General features: G+C 35.9%; 1 protein-coding gene across 9 annotated transcripts in view; it reads right to left on the reverse strand.

Annotated features, from left to right (window-relative positions):
* Positions 1–15104, reverse strand: part of SCMH1 (Scm polycomb group protein homolog 1) — a 240805-nt gene that overhangs the window by 81660 nt on the left and 144041 nt on the right. For all 9 annotated transcript variants that reach the window (XM_053576002.1, XM_053575998.1, XM_053576006.1 and 6 more), the window contains 2 exons: positions 13588–13676; positions 5619–5862 (listed from right to left, as the gene is read on the reverse strand). In XM_053576002.1, coding sequence (XP_053431977.1) covers positions 5619–5862; positions 13588–13676 — 333 coding nt within the window. The remainder of the gene's footprint in view (positions 1–5618; positions 5863–13587; positions 13677–15104) is intronic.

The raw sequence follows: 15104 nt of genomic DNA on the forward strand, positions 1-15104 counted from the left end.
GACACAGGCGCTGCCCAGGTTACTCTTTTTTCTGCCCCTAGTTTTTCCCCTCTGTAGTCTGGGATTACAATGTAACCAATTCTTTCTGCCCCAAATCCCAAAGTAATTATGGCATAGTCCATGTAGTTTTACAACAAAAAGAAAACAGTCTTAACAGCTTTAAGTGCAAAAAACACTTTACACACGCACACACATACACAGAAAGAGACATTCTTAAAGTTGTTTTTCAGCATCAAATTTTTACACTCCAGACCAAGGTAAGAAAGAGTTCTGCACATCAGCCAAAGTTTTGAGTCAGATTTTGAAATTTTTTTTCTCTTTGTACAATGAAACCTGTTATAGATAGAAAGGGTAGACTGAGAGGCTAAGAGGTCTGACTGACCATTTCCTCTAACAAGTGTGCTGAAGGGCAGTACTTATATTGATTTCCATACTGAGATTGGCATGTAGACAGGAGACATACCTAGTTTCAAACTATATGAAGTCACAAGACACGAATGTATAATTCAGAATAACAATATATTAATTTATAATAAAAACATAAAGAAGCTTGGGTCTCATCTTCTCTTCCTATCGCAAAACTACACATGAAGCTAAGTCATAATCTAAAACCGGCTTGCCCAGCCTAAAATCAGATCAATGGGAAGTTAAGAGGATTATTAACTAATAAAGGGCTAACTGGCATCACAATCATGACATGTGAACTAAATTCCTTACTTTGCCTTTTAAATGTAAAAAGTAAAGCATGTATCTGCTTCAGTTTTAAGTCATAAAAAATAAGCTTTAAAATAGCTCCTGCCTTTTATAACTGAGTACTCAGAATTAACTAGAAACTTGGTAGTTGGTGTCCATCAGACTTGCATGGCCTCAAGAGTTTAGAAGTTAAAAGGGGTACTACTGGTTTAGAAAAAGAGAAAAGAAAAGGCAGCAGAATTCCACCTAGCTCCAGGTGGTAAGTGAGCTGACCAATCTGGAATCAAGTAGGAGATGAGTCAGAGGAGTTAATTTGTTACCTATTTATTCTGCAGGTCATAAAACTATAGGGTATTTCAGAGGTAAAGGGTTCTTTAAGGATCATCTAGTTCAGTCTCTCACACAGAAGAATGAACTTTTCTTTCTTTTTTTTTTTTTTTGTAGAGACAGAGTCTCACTGTACTGCCCTTGGTAGAGTGCCAGGACGTCACACAGCTCACAGCAACCTCCAGCTCTTGGGCTTACGCGATTCTCCTGCCTCAGCCTCCCGAGCAGCTGGGACTACAGGCGCCCGCCACAACGCCCGGCTATTTTTTTGTTGCAGTTTGGCCGGGGCTGGGCTTGAACCCACCACCCTCAGCCTATGGGGCCGGCGCCCTACTCACTGAGCCACAGGCACTGCCCCAGAAGAATGAACTTTTCAAAGACAGAAAATAAGTTTGTGGCCCATTTTGGACTATAGCCCAGTTCAGTGCTCTGATATTATGACACACTACTTCTTTCCAATTTCCTATTTGGATTTAGAAGCCAAAATTCAGCATCTCAAATGAAGCTCTGAAGAAGAAAGCCCAAAGGAGAACAAAGAAGAGTATAGGGGAAACACATGAAGGCAATATGGCTCAAAATGATATTACCCTTGACAGCTGGCTCTACTAAAGTATCCCCATGGCTTCTCCCTATAGACTCAGATATCAAGAGCCAAGTCATTCAATCATCTAAGCTTCAGTTTTCTCATAAATAAACTGTACCTCAAAATAATTATACTTCGTTCAAAGTGACCGGGAAGATAAAATGAAATGTATAAAAACCATTAAATTGGTATTTTTCTTATTTACCATGAGCAAGAATCATTTTCATCTTACTCTGAATTTTTAAACATTTGCACACTAATGACACAAGGAAGAAAGGAAGGAGATGGCATATTAGAAAGAAAACAGGCTTACACACAGAGAACATCTTGTTTTATGAAATGAATTGAGTAATCACATTTTTTCCACATTGTATCACTTGCTCCTTAGCCAGCATACTGAGATGGCTAAATCTCTGCCATTACAGAAAGCTCTGCTGCAGGACCTACGGAGGGTATGAAGTGGGGAGAAGAGAGTTGTGGGAAGGTACAATCCCACATAGGAATGATGACTGAAGAACCTTGCCTAAAAATGTCATCTGGAAAAAGGTCTCTCACTACCTTCTGAGCCTGGTCCTTCCGGCACTTCTCTGTTAAAAATCTAAGGTCTCCTGAGAGACACAGAAGAGAGGGAAATAGTCAACAAGTTTCTTTGGAAGCACCAAGGACACAGTGAGTCATATTTCTTATCAGCATGTGTGCAGTCAGAAAGAAATGCATGTCCAGCAATTCCTGGGCACAGGGTCTCTCCTTTCAGCTCTTTCAGCTCTGGAGAACTGCCTAACTGCTCAAGATTTCCAGTCAAAATAACAATTCTCTAGTAAAGAAAATGAGAAAATCATAACTGAATAAGGCCGAGGCCGCCAAAAGTTATCCTATTTTAGGCTCAAGTAAAAAAAATGACTCTACTACTCGTTCTCTTCTTGCTTCTTCCACAGAGGTATGACGTCTTAGGGCTCACAGAGGGATGGGAATGGATTTCTTGCAGCATACAGGGGAGTGGCACTTTCCTTAGATAAAAGTCTCTTTCTTACTTTGCCTCCAAGTCCCCTCTGCCTCAGTACCACTATCTTAATCCAAGCAACTCTCCCTCCTTCTTTGTCCACAGTTACTACCACACAACCCATTCTCTATAGAGGTCAAGTAACATTTTAGATAACAGCTTTATTGACATATAATTCACATACCGTAACATTTACCTTTACAATTCAGTGTTTTTAGGCATATTCACTGAGTTGTGAAAACTCAACTCTATCTAATTTTAAAGCATTTTCATCATCCTTAAAACAAATCCCATACTTACTTCCCGTTTTCCCCTCCCAAGCCTCTGGTAACCATTAATAAATATATACAGATATATTTATTATATATATATATACACACACACATATGTGTGTCTCTCCATGTATTTGCTTATTCTAAACGTTTCCTATAAATGTAATCATATAATGCACTGTCTTTTGCAACTGGCTTTTTTCATTTAGCATGTTATTAAGATACATTTATATTGTAGCATGTATCAGTATTTCATTCCTTTTTTATTGCCAAATGGTATTTTATTCTATTGATATACATTTTATTTATTCATTTAGTAGCAGATGAATATTTAGGTTGTTTTAACTTTTTGGCTATTATGAATAATGCTGCCACAAACATTCATAATACATTTTTTTTTTTGCAGTTTTTGGCCGGGGCTGGGTTTGAACCCACCACCTCTGGCATATAGGGCTGGTGCTGTACTCCTTTGAGCCATAGGCGCCACCCCATTCATAATACATTTTTGTGTGAATATATGTTTTCTATTCTCTTGGGCATAAGGCTAGGAGTAGAAATGCTAAGTGACATGGTAACTCTGTGTTTAACATTTTAAGCGACTTCCAAACTATTTTCCAAAGTAGCTGCAGCATTTTACAATCTCACCAGCAAAGTGTAAGGGTTCCACTTTTTCCATATCCTCAACAGCACTTATTATTGTCCATCTTTTGATTACAGCCATATCCATGGTGTTCAAACAGTAGCTCACTGTAGCCTTGATTTGTATTTGCCTAATGACTAATGATGTAGAGCATCTTTTCAATTGCGTATCGGCTATTTGTATATATTCTTTGAAGAAGTATCTATCCAAATCCTTTGCTTATTTTTTAATTGTTTTTTTTGTTAAGTTGTAAGTATTCTTTTATATTCTGCATACAAGTCCAAATAATTTTTAAAAAGTAAATCAGTTCTTGTCATTCCCTGCTTAATGCCCTCTAATGATTCCACAATATGTTTAGAATAAAATCCAAAATTCTCACTCTAGCTTACAAGGTACTACATGATTTGGTCCTTGTCATTTCTCCAACAACATCTACTACTTTCCTGCTCGGGCAATGCATTCTAGTCAGAGTAGTTTGTTTACTGCCCTTGAAACACACTGAGATACTTCCTATCTTTGCACCCATATGTCAGCTGTCCCTTCTGCTTGCTGGAAATTCTCTTTCCTTGGAAGACTCCTTGTCATTTGGTCTCAATTCAAATATCAACTTTTCAGATAAATTTCCTTAAGATAAATTCTATCTAAAGTAGTTCTCCTTCCACAAAAATTTTTTTATGATGTTCATTATTTTGATTGTGGTAATGGTTTTGTGGATGTATGTATGTGTCAAAACGTTTAAAATTGCACTCTTTACATGTGTGCCATTTATTTTATGTCACATATACTTTAATAAAGTTATTAAACAAAAACTTATATAACCATAGCTTTATTGTTACTAGCCTAGCATACTTTATTTTTTTGAGAGAATTTGTCTTATTTCTATCTATAAAAATTACTTATTTGAAATTACCTTATTTCTTGATTTAAATTTTTACTATCTGCTTTACCCCACAAGAATGAGAATGAAAGTGTGATTAGAACAGAAACATTGTTCATCTTTTTTACTTCTAAACCCTCGGCTTGGCTTACATTTTGGTGTTCCACAAATATTTGCCTAATTGAATAAATTCAATAGAGGTTGAGAAAAGACACTCTCTGACAATTGGATGGTGACTTTCCATTCTATCAGACTCACCAATACTTTGTAGACATGAGAGGATGGGATTATTATTTTCTTTACTAAAGGCAGCTATCTCAAAATCTCCATCAGCACCATCCCCAGAAGTATCTTTTATTGTTCATTTAGTCTATGGTACTGTTCTAGTACTTTATATATACTTTCCCACTGGTAATGGTTAGTTTTGTAATAGTATATTATAATAATTATGTAGTATAATATATATTATCACTTGCTACTTGCCAGATGTAAGCATATTATCCATATAATCTCATTTACTCCTCACAATAACTTTATGAAGTAGGTTTTCGTCTACAAATGGGAAATTTGAGGTTTAGAGTGGTGAATTAACTGCTCAAAGTCACACAGCTGATACAAGGCAGAGAAGGAACTTAAACCTACATTTACATTACTACAAAGCCCATGCTTTTTCCATTCTGCTACAGTGCTCTTCAAGTATTTTTTTATTTTATTTTATTTTTTTTATTGTTGGGGATTAATTGAGGATACAATAAGCCACGTTACATTGATTGCAATTGTTAGGCAAAGTCCCTCTTGCAATCATGTCTTGCTCTTCAAGATTTTAAAAACATAATGTTACTTGCTCTTCAAGATTTTTAAAACATAATGTTACTTCAGTTCATACACAAAGTCTCTACAGTTGGAGGAAGAAGTCTCAAACTTTTAAATGGGTTAGGGACAAAAGTAAGAGGAAGAGCTAGTTGCCTGAGAATAAACCACGATACTTAGAGCAAGGAATTTTTACTTTATCCCAAATTCTATGAGTAGCTTTATTTAACATTTAATTCTTAGTGTTTCTGATTATTCTCCGACAGACCTTAGTTTTTATCTATGCTGCTAGCCCTTGCTCCTCTTCTGCTTACTAGTGAAGTTTACTGGTGAAGGTATGCTGACCATGACAGACCTGGATAAATTTCCCTTATTATCTGGATCCTAGTTTCAAGAGCCTGTAGATGGGCCTTTACCTTTGGTGCCAGGAGGCTGCAGGTTGTCTCCAGTCAAGGAACACCAGCCCACAGGGAAGATGTCCCGGGAGTCGAAGCGGCACCAGTAGTCAAAGGCCCCTCGCCACCCATCAAAAGTGACAAGCACCTCTGAGCCTCGAACCTCCCCAATAGTGGCAGGGCAAATAAAATGAGGATTCTTCCTGTCCACAGCTTCTAGCTTCATTCCCATTTTGAAGAAGTTGTGGGAAGGCGATGGTGGCTCCTAGATGAGAAACAGAAATATATAGATCTAGACACAAAGAGAGGCCATGTGTGCCAACAGACTGCTGTCTCATCTGGATGATTAAAAAGTGACTGCTATATAAGATTTATAATGGAAATCTAATCTTTCTTTTGATTTCAAAGTATACCGAAGTTACTTCATTAATTCTAACATTTTGACAACTTTGCTTTAAATTTCTTATAAAAGAAATGAAAGATGATGCTGAATTTCCCTTTGTGCCCTTCCCCTATTCTATTCCCCTTCCACCTGTCACAGAAATAATAATTACCATGCATGTTTTCATAACTTACTATATAGTATATACATATCCATTTGCCTGCTTTAAAATTTTGTATAAATGGTGTTATACTACACACATCATTCTATAAGTTACATTTTTGTTCAATATTATGCTTTTGAAAATTACCTATGTTGAAGAATTTAGCTCCACTTCATTATAACTCCTAATAGTATTCCATTGTACATGTATGTATATATTATAATTTATCCACAATTTATTCGTTCTCTTTTAATGGCTATGCAAAGTTCTTTCCAAATATTTGCTATTTAAAAATAGCTTTCTTTTCTTAGTTTTGGTTTTTCTTTTCTGAGATAGGAACTCGTTTTGTGGCCCTGGGTAGAATGCAGTGGTGTGGTCATAACTCACTGAAACCTCACACTTCTGTGATCAAGCAATCCTCCTGCTTCAGCCTCTAAAGTAGTTGAGACTACATGTGCCCGCCACCATGCCTGGCTAATTTTTCTCTATTTTGTAGAGACAGGATCTCCCTCTTGCCCAGGCTGGTCTCAAACTCCTGAGCTCAAGAGATCTCCCAGCCTCGGCCTCTCAGTGTACTAGGGTTAGAGGCATGAGCCACTGTGCCTCACTCCAACAGAGTTTAAATGATCATTCTTGTAATTCTTCTTTTGTACACACATGGGAGGGTTTCTTTAGGGTGTATATCTAGGAGTAGAACTACTGGGTTATAGGGTAGATTTACACATATCCTTTATTAAATATTGTTAAACTGCCCTCCAAAGTGGTGTAACACTGTACATTCTCATCAGAAATATGGAGAGTTGTGAGGTGCTGATTTGCTGCATAGATCAAGATTTGAAAAATTTGTTGTATACTCTGTTCTGTCCCTTTAGTCTTACTGCTTTATCCTGTACCAGTAACACAGTCTTTCTAAATGGATTATCTGGTAGGAAAAGTTCTCCCAGTTTTTCATTCTTCAATATTATTTTGACTGCTTATTCTTTTTCACTTTACATATGAATTTTAATCAGTTTTTCAAGTTCTACAGAAAAACTCTATTAGGGTTTTGACTGGAATTGCAACAGATTTGTAGACTAGGAGGAAATATCCTTTGTTTTATATGATATTGAGCCTTTATACACATAAATATGGATAGCCTTTTCCATTTGTTAATTTTTCTTTAATGAAGATTTCTCCTTTAATATAGAATTTTAAATTTCTTCTATAAATATTGGATGCTTTTTTGCTACTATTTTTTCTAGGCAAATTATGATACTACTGCTATTTCAAAAATTTTATTTTGAAACTATGTTGTTAAATAGAAATGAAGTAATATTTATTTAGACAGCGTCTCAGTTTGTTGCCCTCAGAAGAGTGCTGTAGCATCACAGCTCACAGCAACCTCAAATTCTTGGCTCAAGTGATTCTCTTGCCTCAGCTTCCTGAGTAGCTAGGATTACAGGCGCCCACCACAATGCCCAGCTATTTTTAGAGATGGGGTTTTGCTCTTTCTCAGGCTGGTCTTGAACTCCTGAACTCTAGTAATCTACTCTCCTTTGCCTCCCAGAGTGCTAGGATTATAGGCATGAGCCACTGTGCCTGACAAAGTGATTTTTAAAGGCTGTTCAAGTTATTTGATACTGATGCTTATGCTACTTTATATACCAATTTTTGGTCAATTTGATCCATTATCGAAAGATAGGTATTAAAATATCACCTAGTGATCTGTGAATTTTCCATGCAATTTTGACAAATTTTGCTTTAAATACTTTCAGATTATCTTTTAGAGACATATACATTTATAACTATTTTACTTTCTTGATAAATTTAATGATTTAAATTTAAATGATTTAAAATAATTAGATAGTTACTTCTTTAATATTTTTTAGCATCAAAGTCTCCTTTATGTGATTTCAATATAGTTTACACAGCTTTACTATGCCCAATATATCTTTTATATTCTTTTATTTTCAACATTTTTATTTCATTATTTCTAAGCAGTATTTCTTGTAAACAGCATACCCATACACTACTAAATTGATGAGCTTAAGCTAATTTCTGGTGATAAATGATGTATCTGAATTTATTACAACTATCTCATTGTCTACTTAATTTGACTCCTCAAGGTTCTTTTTTCTCCTTTTCAATCAACTGAGTTTTCTTCCCTTTTTCTCCCTCTATTTCAGAAGTTAAATATCCGCAAATCCCTTTAAGATTTTAACTGAATAGCTGACATAACAAAGTCTAAATCTCGTTTTTATTTCTAGTCCCAAACAATATAAAAACTACTCCTCAGTTACACAGGTGTTACATAATTCAGTTCTATATTATTATATTGCCAACTAATCAGTTTTGTTAGTATAATTGATTATATAGTAATAAGCAATGTTTGATTATCTTTATCCATGTGTTAACCAATCTCTTTCCTCATCATTACTTCTGGTATCTATACATTCTTCTTTTCTTTTTATTGTTTGGGATTCATTAAGAGTACAAAGAATTAGGTTACACTGATTGCATTTGTTAGATAAAGTCCCTCTTATAGTTGTGTCCTGTCCCCAAGAGGTGTGCCATACATCATGTCTCCCTATCCCCCTCCCTCCTCTCTCCGCTCCCTCATCCCTCTATCCCAAGCCTTGTATTAGGTCATCTGTTGCCTTTATATTAGGATCAAGTACATTGGATTCTTGCTTCTCCATTCTTGTGATGCTTTACTAAGAAAAATGTGTTCCATTTCTATCCAGGTTAATACAAAAGATGTAAAGTCTCCATCTTTTTTAATGGCTGAATAGTATTCCATGGTGTACATATACCACAGCTTCTTAATCCATTCCTGGGTTGGTGGGCATTTAGGTTGTTTCTGCATTTTGGCAATTCTAAATTGAGCTGCAATAAACTGTCCAATGCAAATGTCCTTATAATAAAAGGATTTTTTTTCTGGGTAGACGCCTAGTAATGGGATTGCAAGATCAAATGGGAGATCCAATTTGAGTTCTTTGAGGATTCTCCATACTTCCTTCCAAAAAGGTTATGTTAATTTGCAGTCTAACCTGCAGTGTAAAAGTGTCCCCTTCTCTCTACATCCACACTAGCATCTGCATTTTTGAGACTTTGTGATGTGGAACATTCTCACTGGGGTTAGATGATATCTCAGGGTAGTTTTGATTTGCATTTCTCTGATGATTAGGGATTATGAGCGTTTTTTTCATGTGTTAGCCATTTGTCTGTCTTCTTTAGAGAAAGTTCTATTTCTGTCTTTTGTCCAGTGACATACAGGAATGTTAGCTTTTTTTTGTTGTTGTTGATTAATTTCTCTGTAGATCCTACTTATCAAGCCTTTGTCTGATTCATAATATGCAAACATCTTTTCTCATTCTGAAGGTTGTCTATTTGCTTTGGTTGTTTCCCTAGCTGTACAGAGCTTTTCAGGTTAAGTAAGTCCCATTTGTTTATTTTTGTTGTTGTTGCAATTGCCATGGAAGTCTTCTTCATAAAATCTTTCCCTATGCTGTTATCTTCAAGTGTTTTCCCCACACTTTGAGGATTTTTATTGTTTTGTTTCTTAGATTTAACTCTTTTATCCATCTTGAATCAATTTTTGTAAGTGGTGAGAGGTGCAGGTCCAGTTTCAGGCTTTTACACGTGGTTATTCAGTTCTCCCAACAGCATTTATTGAATAGGGATTCTTTTCCCCAGTGTTATATTCTTGTTTAGTTTATCAAAGATCAGGTGCCTGTAAGATGTTAGTTTCATCTCGTGGTTTTCTATTCACTTCCAAATGTCAGTATTTTTGTGCCAATACCATGCTGTTTTGATCACTATGGCCTTGTAGGAGAACCTAAAGTCTGGTAAGGTGATACCTATAGTTTTGTTTTTATTACTAAGAATTGCCTTGGCTATACAGGTTTTTTCCTGGTTCCATAAAAAACAAAGAATTGGGGTGGCACCTGTGGCTCAGTCGGTAGCGGGTTCAAACCCGGCCCAGGCCAAACTGCAACCAAAAAATAGCCAGGCGTTGTGGCGGGCGCCTGTAGTCCCAGCTACTCGGGAGGCTGAAGCAAGAGAATCGCTTAAGCCCAGGAGTTGGAGGTTGCTGTGAGCTGTGTGAGGCCACGGCACTCTACAGAGGGCCATAAAGTGAGACTCTGTCTCTACCAAAAAAAAAAAACAAAGAATTGTTTTTTCCCAATCTTGAAAGTACTGTGTTGATATTTTAATGGGGATTGCAGTGAATCTGTAGATTGCTTTGGGAAGTATAAACATTTTGACAATGTTAATTCTTACCAGCCCATGAGCATGGTATATTCTTCCAATTGGTAATATCTTCTGCTATTCCTTTTCTTAGGGTTTTGTAATTTTTTTTGCAGAAGTCCTTCACCTCTTTTGTTAGGTATATGCCTAGGTATTTCATTTTTTATGAAGCTACTGTGAAGGGAACTGTGTCCTTGATTAGTTTCTCATCTTGGCATATACAAAGGCTACTGATTTGTGGATATTGATTTTGTATCCTGACACATTATTGTATTTTTTGATCACTTCCAGGAGTCTTGTGGTTGAGTCGTTGGGGTTCTCTCAATATAAAATCATATTGTTGACAATGAGTGACAGTTTGACCTTCTCTGTCCCCATCTGGATGCCTTTTATTTCCTTCTCTTGCCTGACTGTATTGGCTAGAACTTCTAGCACTATGCTAGATAGTAGTGGTGATAGAGGACAACCTTGTCTGATTCCAGTTCTAAGTGGAAAAATTTTCAGTTTTACTCCATTCAGTAAAATATTAGCTGTGGGTTAGTCATAGATGGCTTCAATCAGTTTAATAAATGTGCCACCTATGCCTATATTTTTAAGTGTTCTAATTAGAAAAGGATGCTGAATTTTACTGAATGTTTCTTTCTGCATCTACTGAGAGGATCACATGGTCTTTGTTTTTGCTTCTGTTGATATGGTAAATTACGTTTATGGACATATGAAACGTGTATGTTTCAGTCTTATTTTCTGATCCAATTACCTTCTTTCTTCAGCTGTTCTTTCAGTGGCTATATTAGTACCCACTTGTATTCATTTATTTGAAATGTTTGATTTTACCTTCATTGCAAAATTATAGTATAATTAGATATAGAATTTAAGGTGGATGATTTTCTCTCAGTATTTGAAAATATTATTCCATTATTATGGCTTGTCCTGCTGCTCTCAAGAAATGTGCCATCAGCCTAACTGTAATCCCTTTAAGAGTATTCTGTTTGATTACATACTCAGATGTTTTCTTCTGACTTTAGTGTCTTATAGTTATACCATAATGTTTTAAGGTATGCATTTTTTCTTTCTTTTTTTTTTTTTTTTTGTTTTGAGACAGAGTCTCACTATGTTGCCCTAGGTAGAGTGCCATAGTGTCACAGCTCACAGCAACCTCAAACACTCTTGGGCTTAAGTAATTCTCTTGCCTCAGTCTCCCAAGTAGCTGGGACCTACATGTGCCTGCCACAACATCTGGCTATTTTTTGTTGGTGTTGTTGTAGTTGTCATTGTTTAGCAGGACAGGGCCAGGTTCGAATCCACCAGCCCTGGTGTATGTGGCCAGCATCCTAGCCGCTGAGCTACAGGCACCGAGCCAGGTATGCATTTGTTTTTATTATATATTCTGGAAAATTCTTAATTATCTTTTCAAATGTTGTCTCTTTCTATTCCTTCTAATATATCTTTCTGGATTTTATGTTCAGTATATAATGGTCCTTTTAATGTAATTTTTCTTGTTTCTTACTTCTAATATAATCTATCTCTTTAATCTCTCTTGTGCTGCAATCTCAGGAAATTCCTTATACATATTTTAGTTAATTCTTCTTTATGTCTAAGCTAACATGTACATTTAACTATTAATTTTTAATTGAGTAGTTTGAAATTTATAGAAATTTCATTTTTGGATGTTTGTTCGGTCTTTCCTTAAATCTGCATTTAAAAAAATAGTATTTTGTACTATTCTATTTTTTTATTCCTTCTTTTAGTTCCTCATTTTCAAATACTTAATTTATAATTTCTCCCTGATATTTTCATTATCTGAAAGACCTTGGGGTTATGTTACTGTTTGTTGTGTCTACTCACTTCCCATGAAGTCAGATTTGTTTGAAAGTGTTTTAGGGCTTTCTAATTCTGGACTAAAGTACTCATCTTCAGTGGTACTTCACTTTTGGGACTTTCTTATAGTTCGGTATGATTCTGGTGTGTTGTCTAGGAACGCTTCACTTCAGAGTTTCTAGATAACACAAGAATCATACTGAACTATAACAAAGAAGGCAATATTTTATCAGAGAAAATGACTCCATTTCCATCCCTGCCCAGAGCCCAGCAGAGACTCTTTCTTTCTTATCAATGTAATAATTTTTCACTAAAAAGTTAACATTTGAAGAATCTGATCTGGTTCTTATACAGCAGTCTCAAGTCCACTCCCCTGCCTTGCATGGGCTGCCCAAGGCCTCATGTGCGTCTTACCGTGGCTCTAAAAAGATACAATTCTGGGGAAGTAAGACTGATAAAGTCCCTTAATGCAGCTACAGGTTCATCACATACATTTGACACTCTTGTTTTCCTTCTTCAGTTTGGCCTCTGGAGATTTTTATTTTCTAGTAAGCAAGCACAGCAAAGCACTGAAAAGAGTTTATTTGTTGGTTTCTTCTCCTTGGTAAGTTTGTGGTGAAAAGGTTTAAGTTGCCTAATACACTGTATTTTGGGAACCAGTATGCTCTCAGGGTTTAGACTTAGCTAGCAGCATAGGTAGACCTAATTTAGTGCCCTTTGCAGTAACTTTCACCCTATTAGAGAACTCACCTGATAGCAGACAGACTGCCTCGCCTTTTGAGAGATAAGAAGAATAAATTCAGGCTTTGGATTCCTGTTCTGCCACTTACTAGCCATGTGATCTTGAGTAAGTTCCTCAATCAAAAGTATCTGTTTCCTTAACTATTAAATACAAATAATAATCCTTAGTTCATAAAGTTAGCTGTGGGTATTACAAGAGATTGTATATATATAGTTCAAAACATACTGCAGGCACTCGAAAAATAATATCTTTCCTTTCTCTGTTTAGAACATGGACTCTACAAAACTCCAAGATCTATGATAATAGCTTCTTTAGATTTGCTTTCTTTAGAATATATTTTATATATTCTACTAATTACAAATTTTAACTTCTTAACCCTGTGAAGTAGAGTCCCACTTTACAGATGAGGTCAAAGGGACATATATTATTGGCAGCTAGGACCCTAAAACCAGACCTCCTACTTTACAGTCTAATGCATTCCTCTGGGGATAATTGCTGGTTCATAAAGTACTAACAAAATCCAATCGATATACTTTCTGAGAAGACATCCTCCAGCCATCAATATAATATAGACATCAAAGGCTCAGTAATTCAAGGTATTTAAATACTTGACTTTAAGTAGCTGGGAGTTAGTGATATATGAGGGATAGCATACCTTGTGGAAGATCCTGATAGGAGCCATCTCTGCTCCATTTAAAGTCTTCAAAAGGAACATAGGCCAAGAGGAGGCATTCAGCCGAAATCCTGCAGCAAATACAATGGACAACAAATTAAAAATATATTTCAAAGGGAATGGCGACTTAAGTTCTCCCTCTGGAATCCAGCTACTCCCATGCTGTGATAGTCACAGAATCACAGTCTTTTAGGAAAGGATTTAAGGGTTAAATAGAGAAAACACCTCATTACACAGATGAGGAAAATGAGACACTTAAGAGGGAATACAACTTGTCCAAGGCAATGCTGCAAAGTAAGTAGTGGAGCAAAGTTCCCAAACCAAGTTTCCTAACTCCAAGACAAGTATAACAGATTATATATCATAATGCTTAGAAAACTTTCCTTGAAAAATCCAAGAAAGATGATTTATAGGATTAACAAATAATTAGAAATGATTTAGACAGAACACTGTGAAAGGGGATATAATCTCAAACATATTAGCTGAAAAACCCAATGTACGAGAAGATCATTTTGGTTTATCTAAATATAAACTAACTCATTATTTCTCTATTTTGTTCTATCTCTTGTTCTGTCTCTCACATACACTCATACACGTGCACGTACACATGCCAAGTACAAAATACTTTTTGATATTCACTGTTTACTTAAAACAACTAAGGATCAGGAAATGCTAACATTGGAGAATATCTTATCCAAAAATATTCATTTTAAAAAAGAGTAAAAAGCCTAGGGAGGTTAATTATCACACTGCTGTCCATCAAGTAAAAGTAACTAAGAATGTACCATTTAGTGAATTGTAAAAATAAGATCATTATTATAGTTAGGTTTTCCAATTAGAGCACCAAGTGCTTCTTTCAATCTGGCTTCAATTCTCCATCCTGAGATATCAAAACTTAGTGCTTTGATAGTCTCTCAACCTACCTTAGACTTCCCATTCTAGACAAAAGCACAGACAGGCTGTCCCACAGCTGTGGAGCTAGAAATAATAATATCTGATATTACTTCAGCATGCACTAGGTACTGTGCCAATTCCTTTCAACTGATTACGGATACTAAGATAGGCCTAGAAGGCAGATATTATTATCTTCATTTTATAGATGAGAAAAGAGGTACTAAGTTTAGCAAATTGCTTAAAATTTCTAAGTAAGTAAATGACAAAGACAGGATTGAAACCTAGGCAATGGGACTTCTGAACTATACTTTTAAACTGTCAGTATAGAGGAAAATAGAAAAAGGAAGAATCAGTTTTTGGAATAAAGTATCAATTAATAATTAAATTCAAGGAGGTGAGAACAGAGAAGAAAATGGAAGTAAAAGGAGTTACCAGTCCATACTATTTAAACTTTTAGTCTTAAAGCTGGCTAAGGTAAGCTAACCTTCCCAAGGTCATGAGATTTGTTGGGATTGCTTATCCATATCAATAATGGTGATAGCAATGTGGATATTCCTGTCATTTAATCTAAAAATGCCACCATTTACTTTTTGCTTGCCTAGCTT

This window comes from Nycticebus coucang, chromosome 22 (genome assembly GCF_027406575.1).
Source record: "Nycticebus coucang isolate mNycCou1 chromosome 22, mNycCou1.pri, whole genome shotgun sequence".
Lineage (NCBI taxonomy): Eukaryota > Metazoa > Chordata > Mammalia > Primates > Lorisidae > Nycticebus > Nycticebus coucang.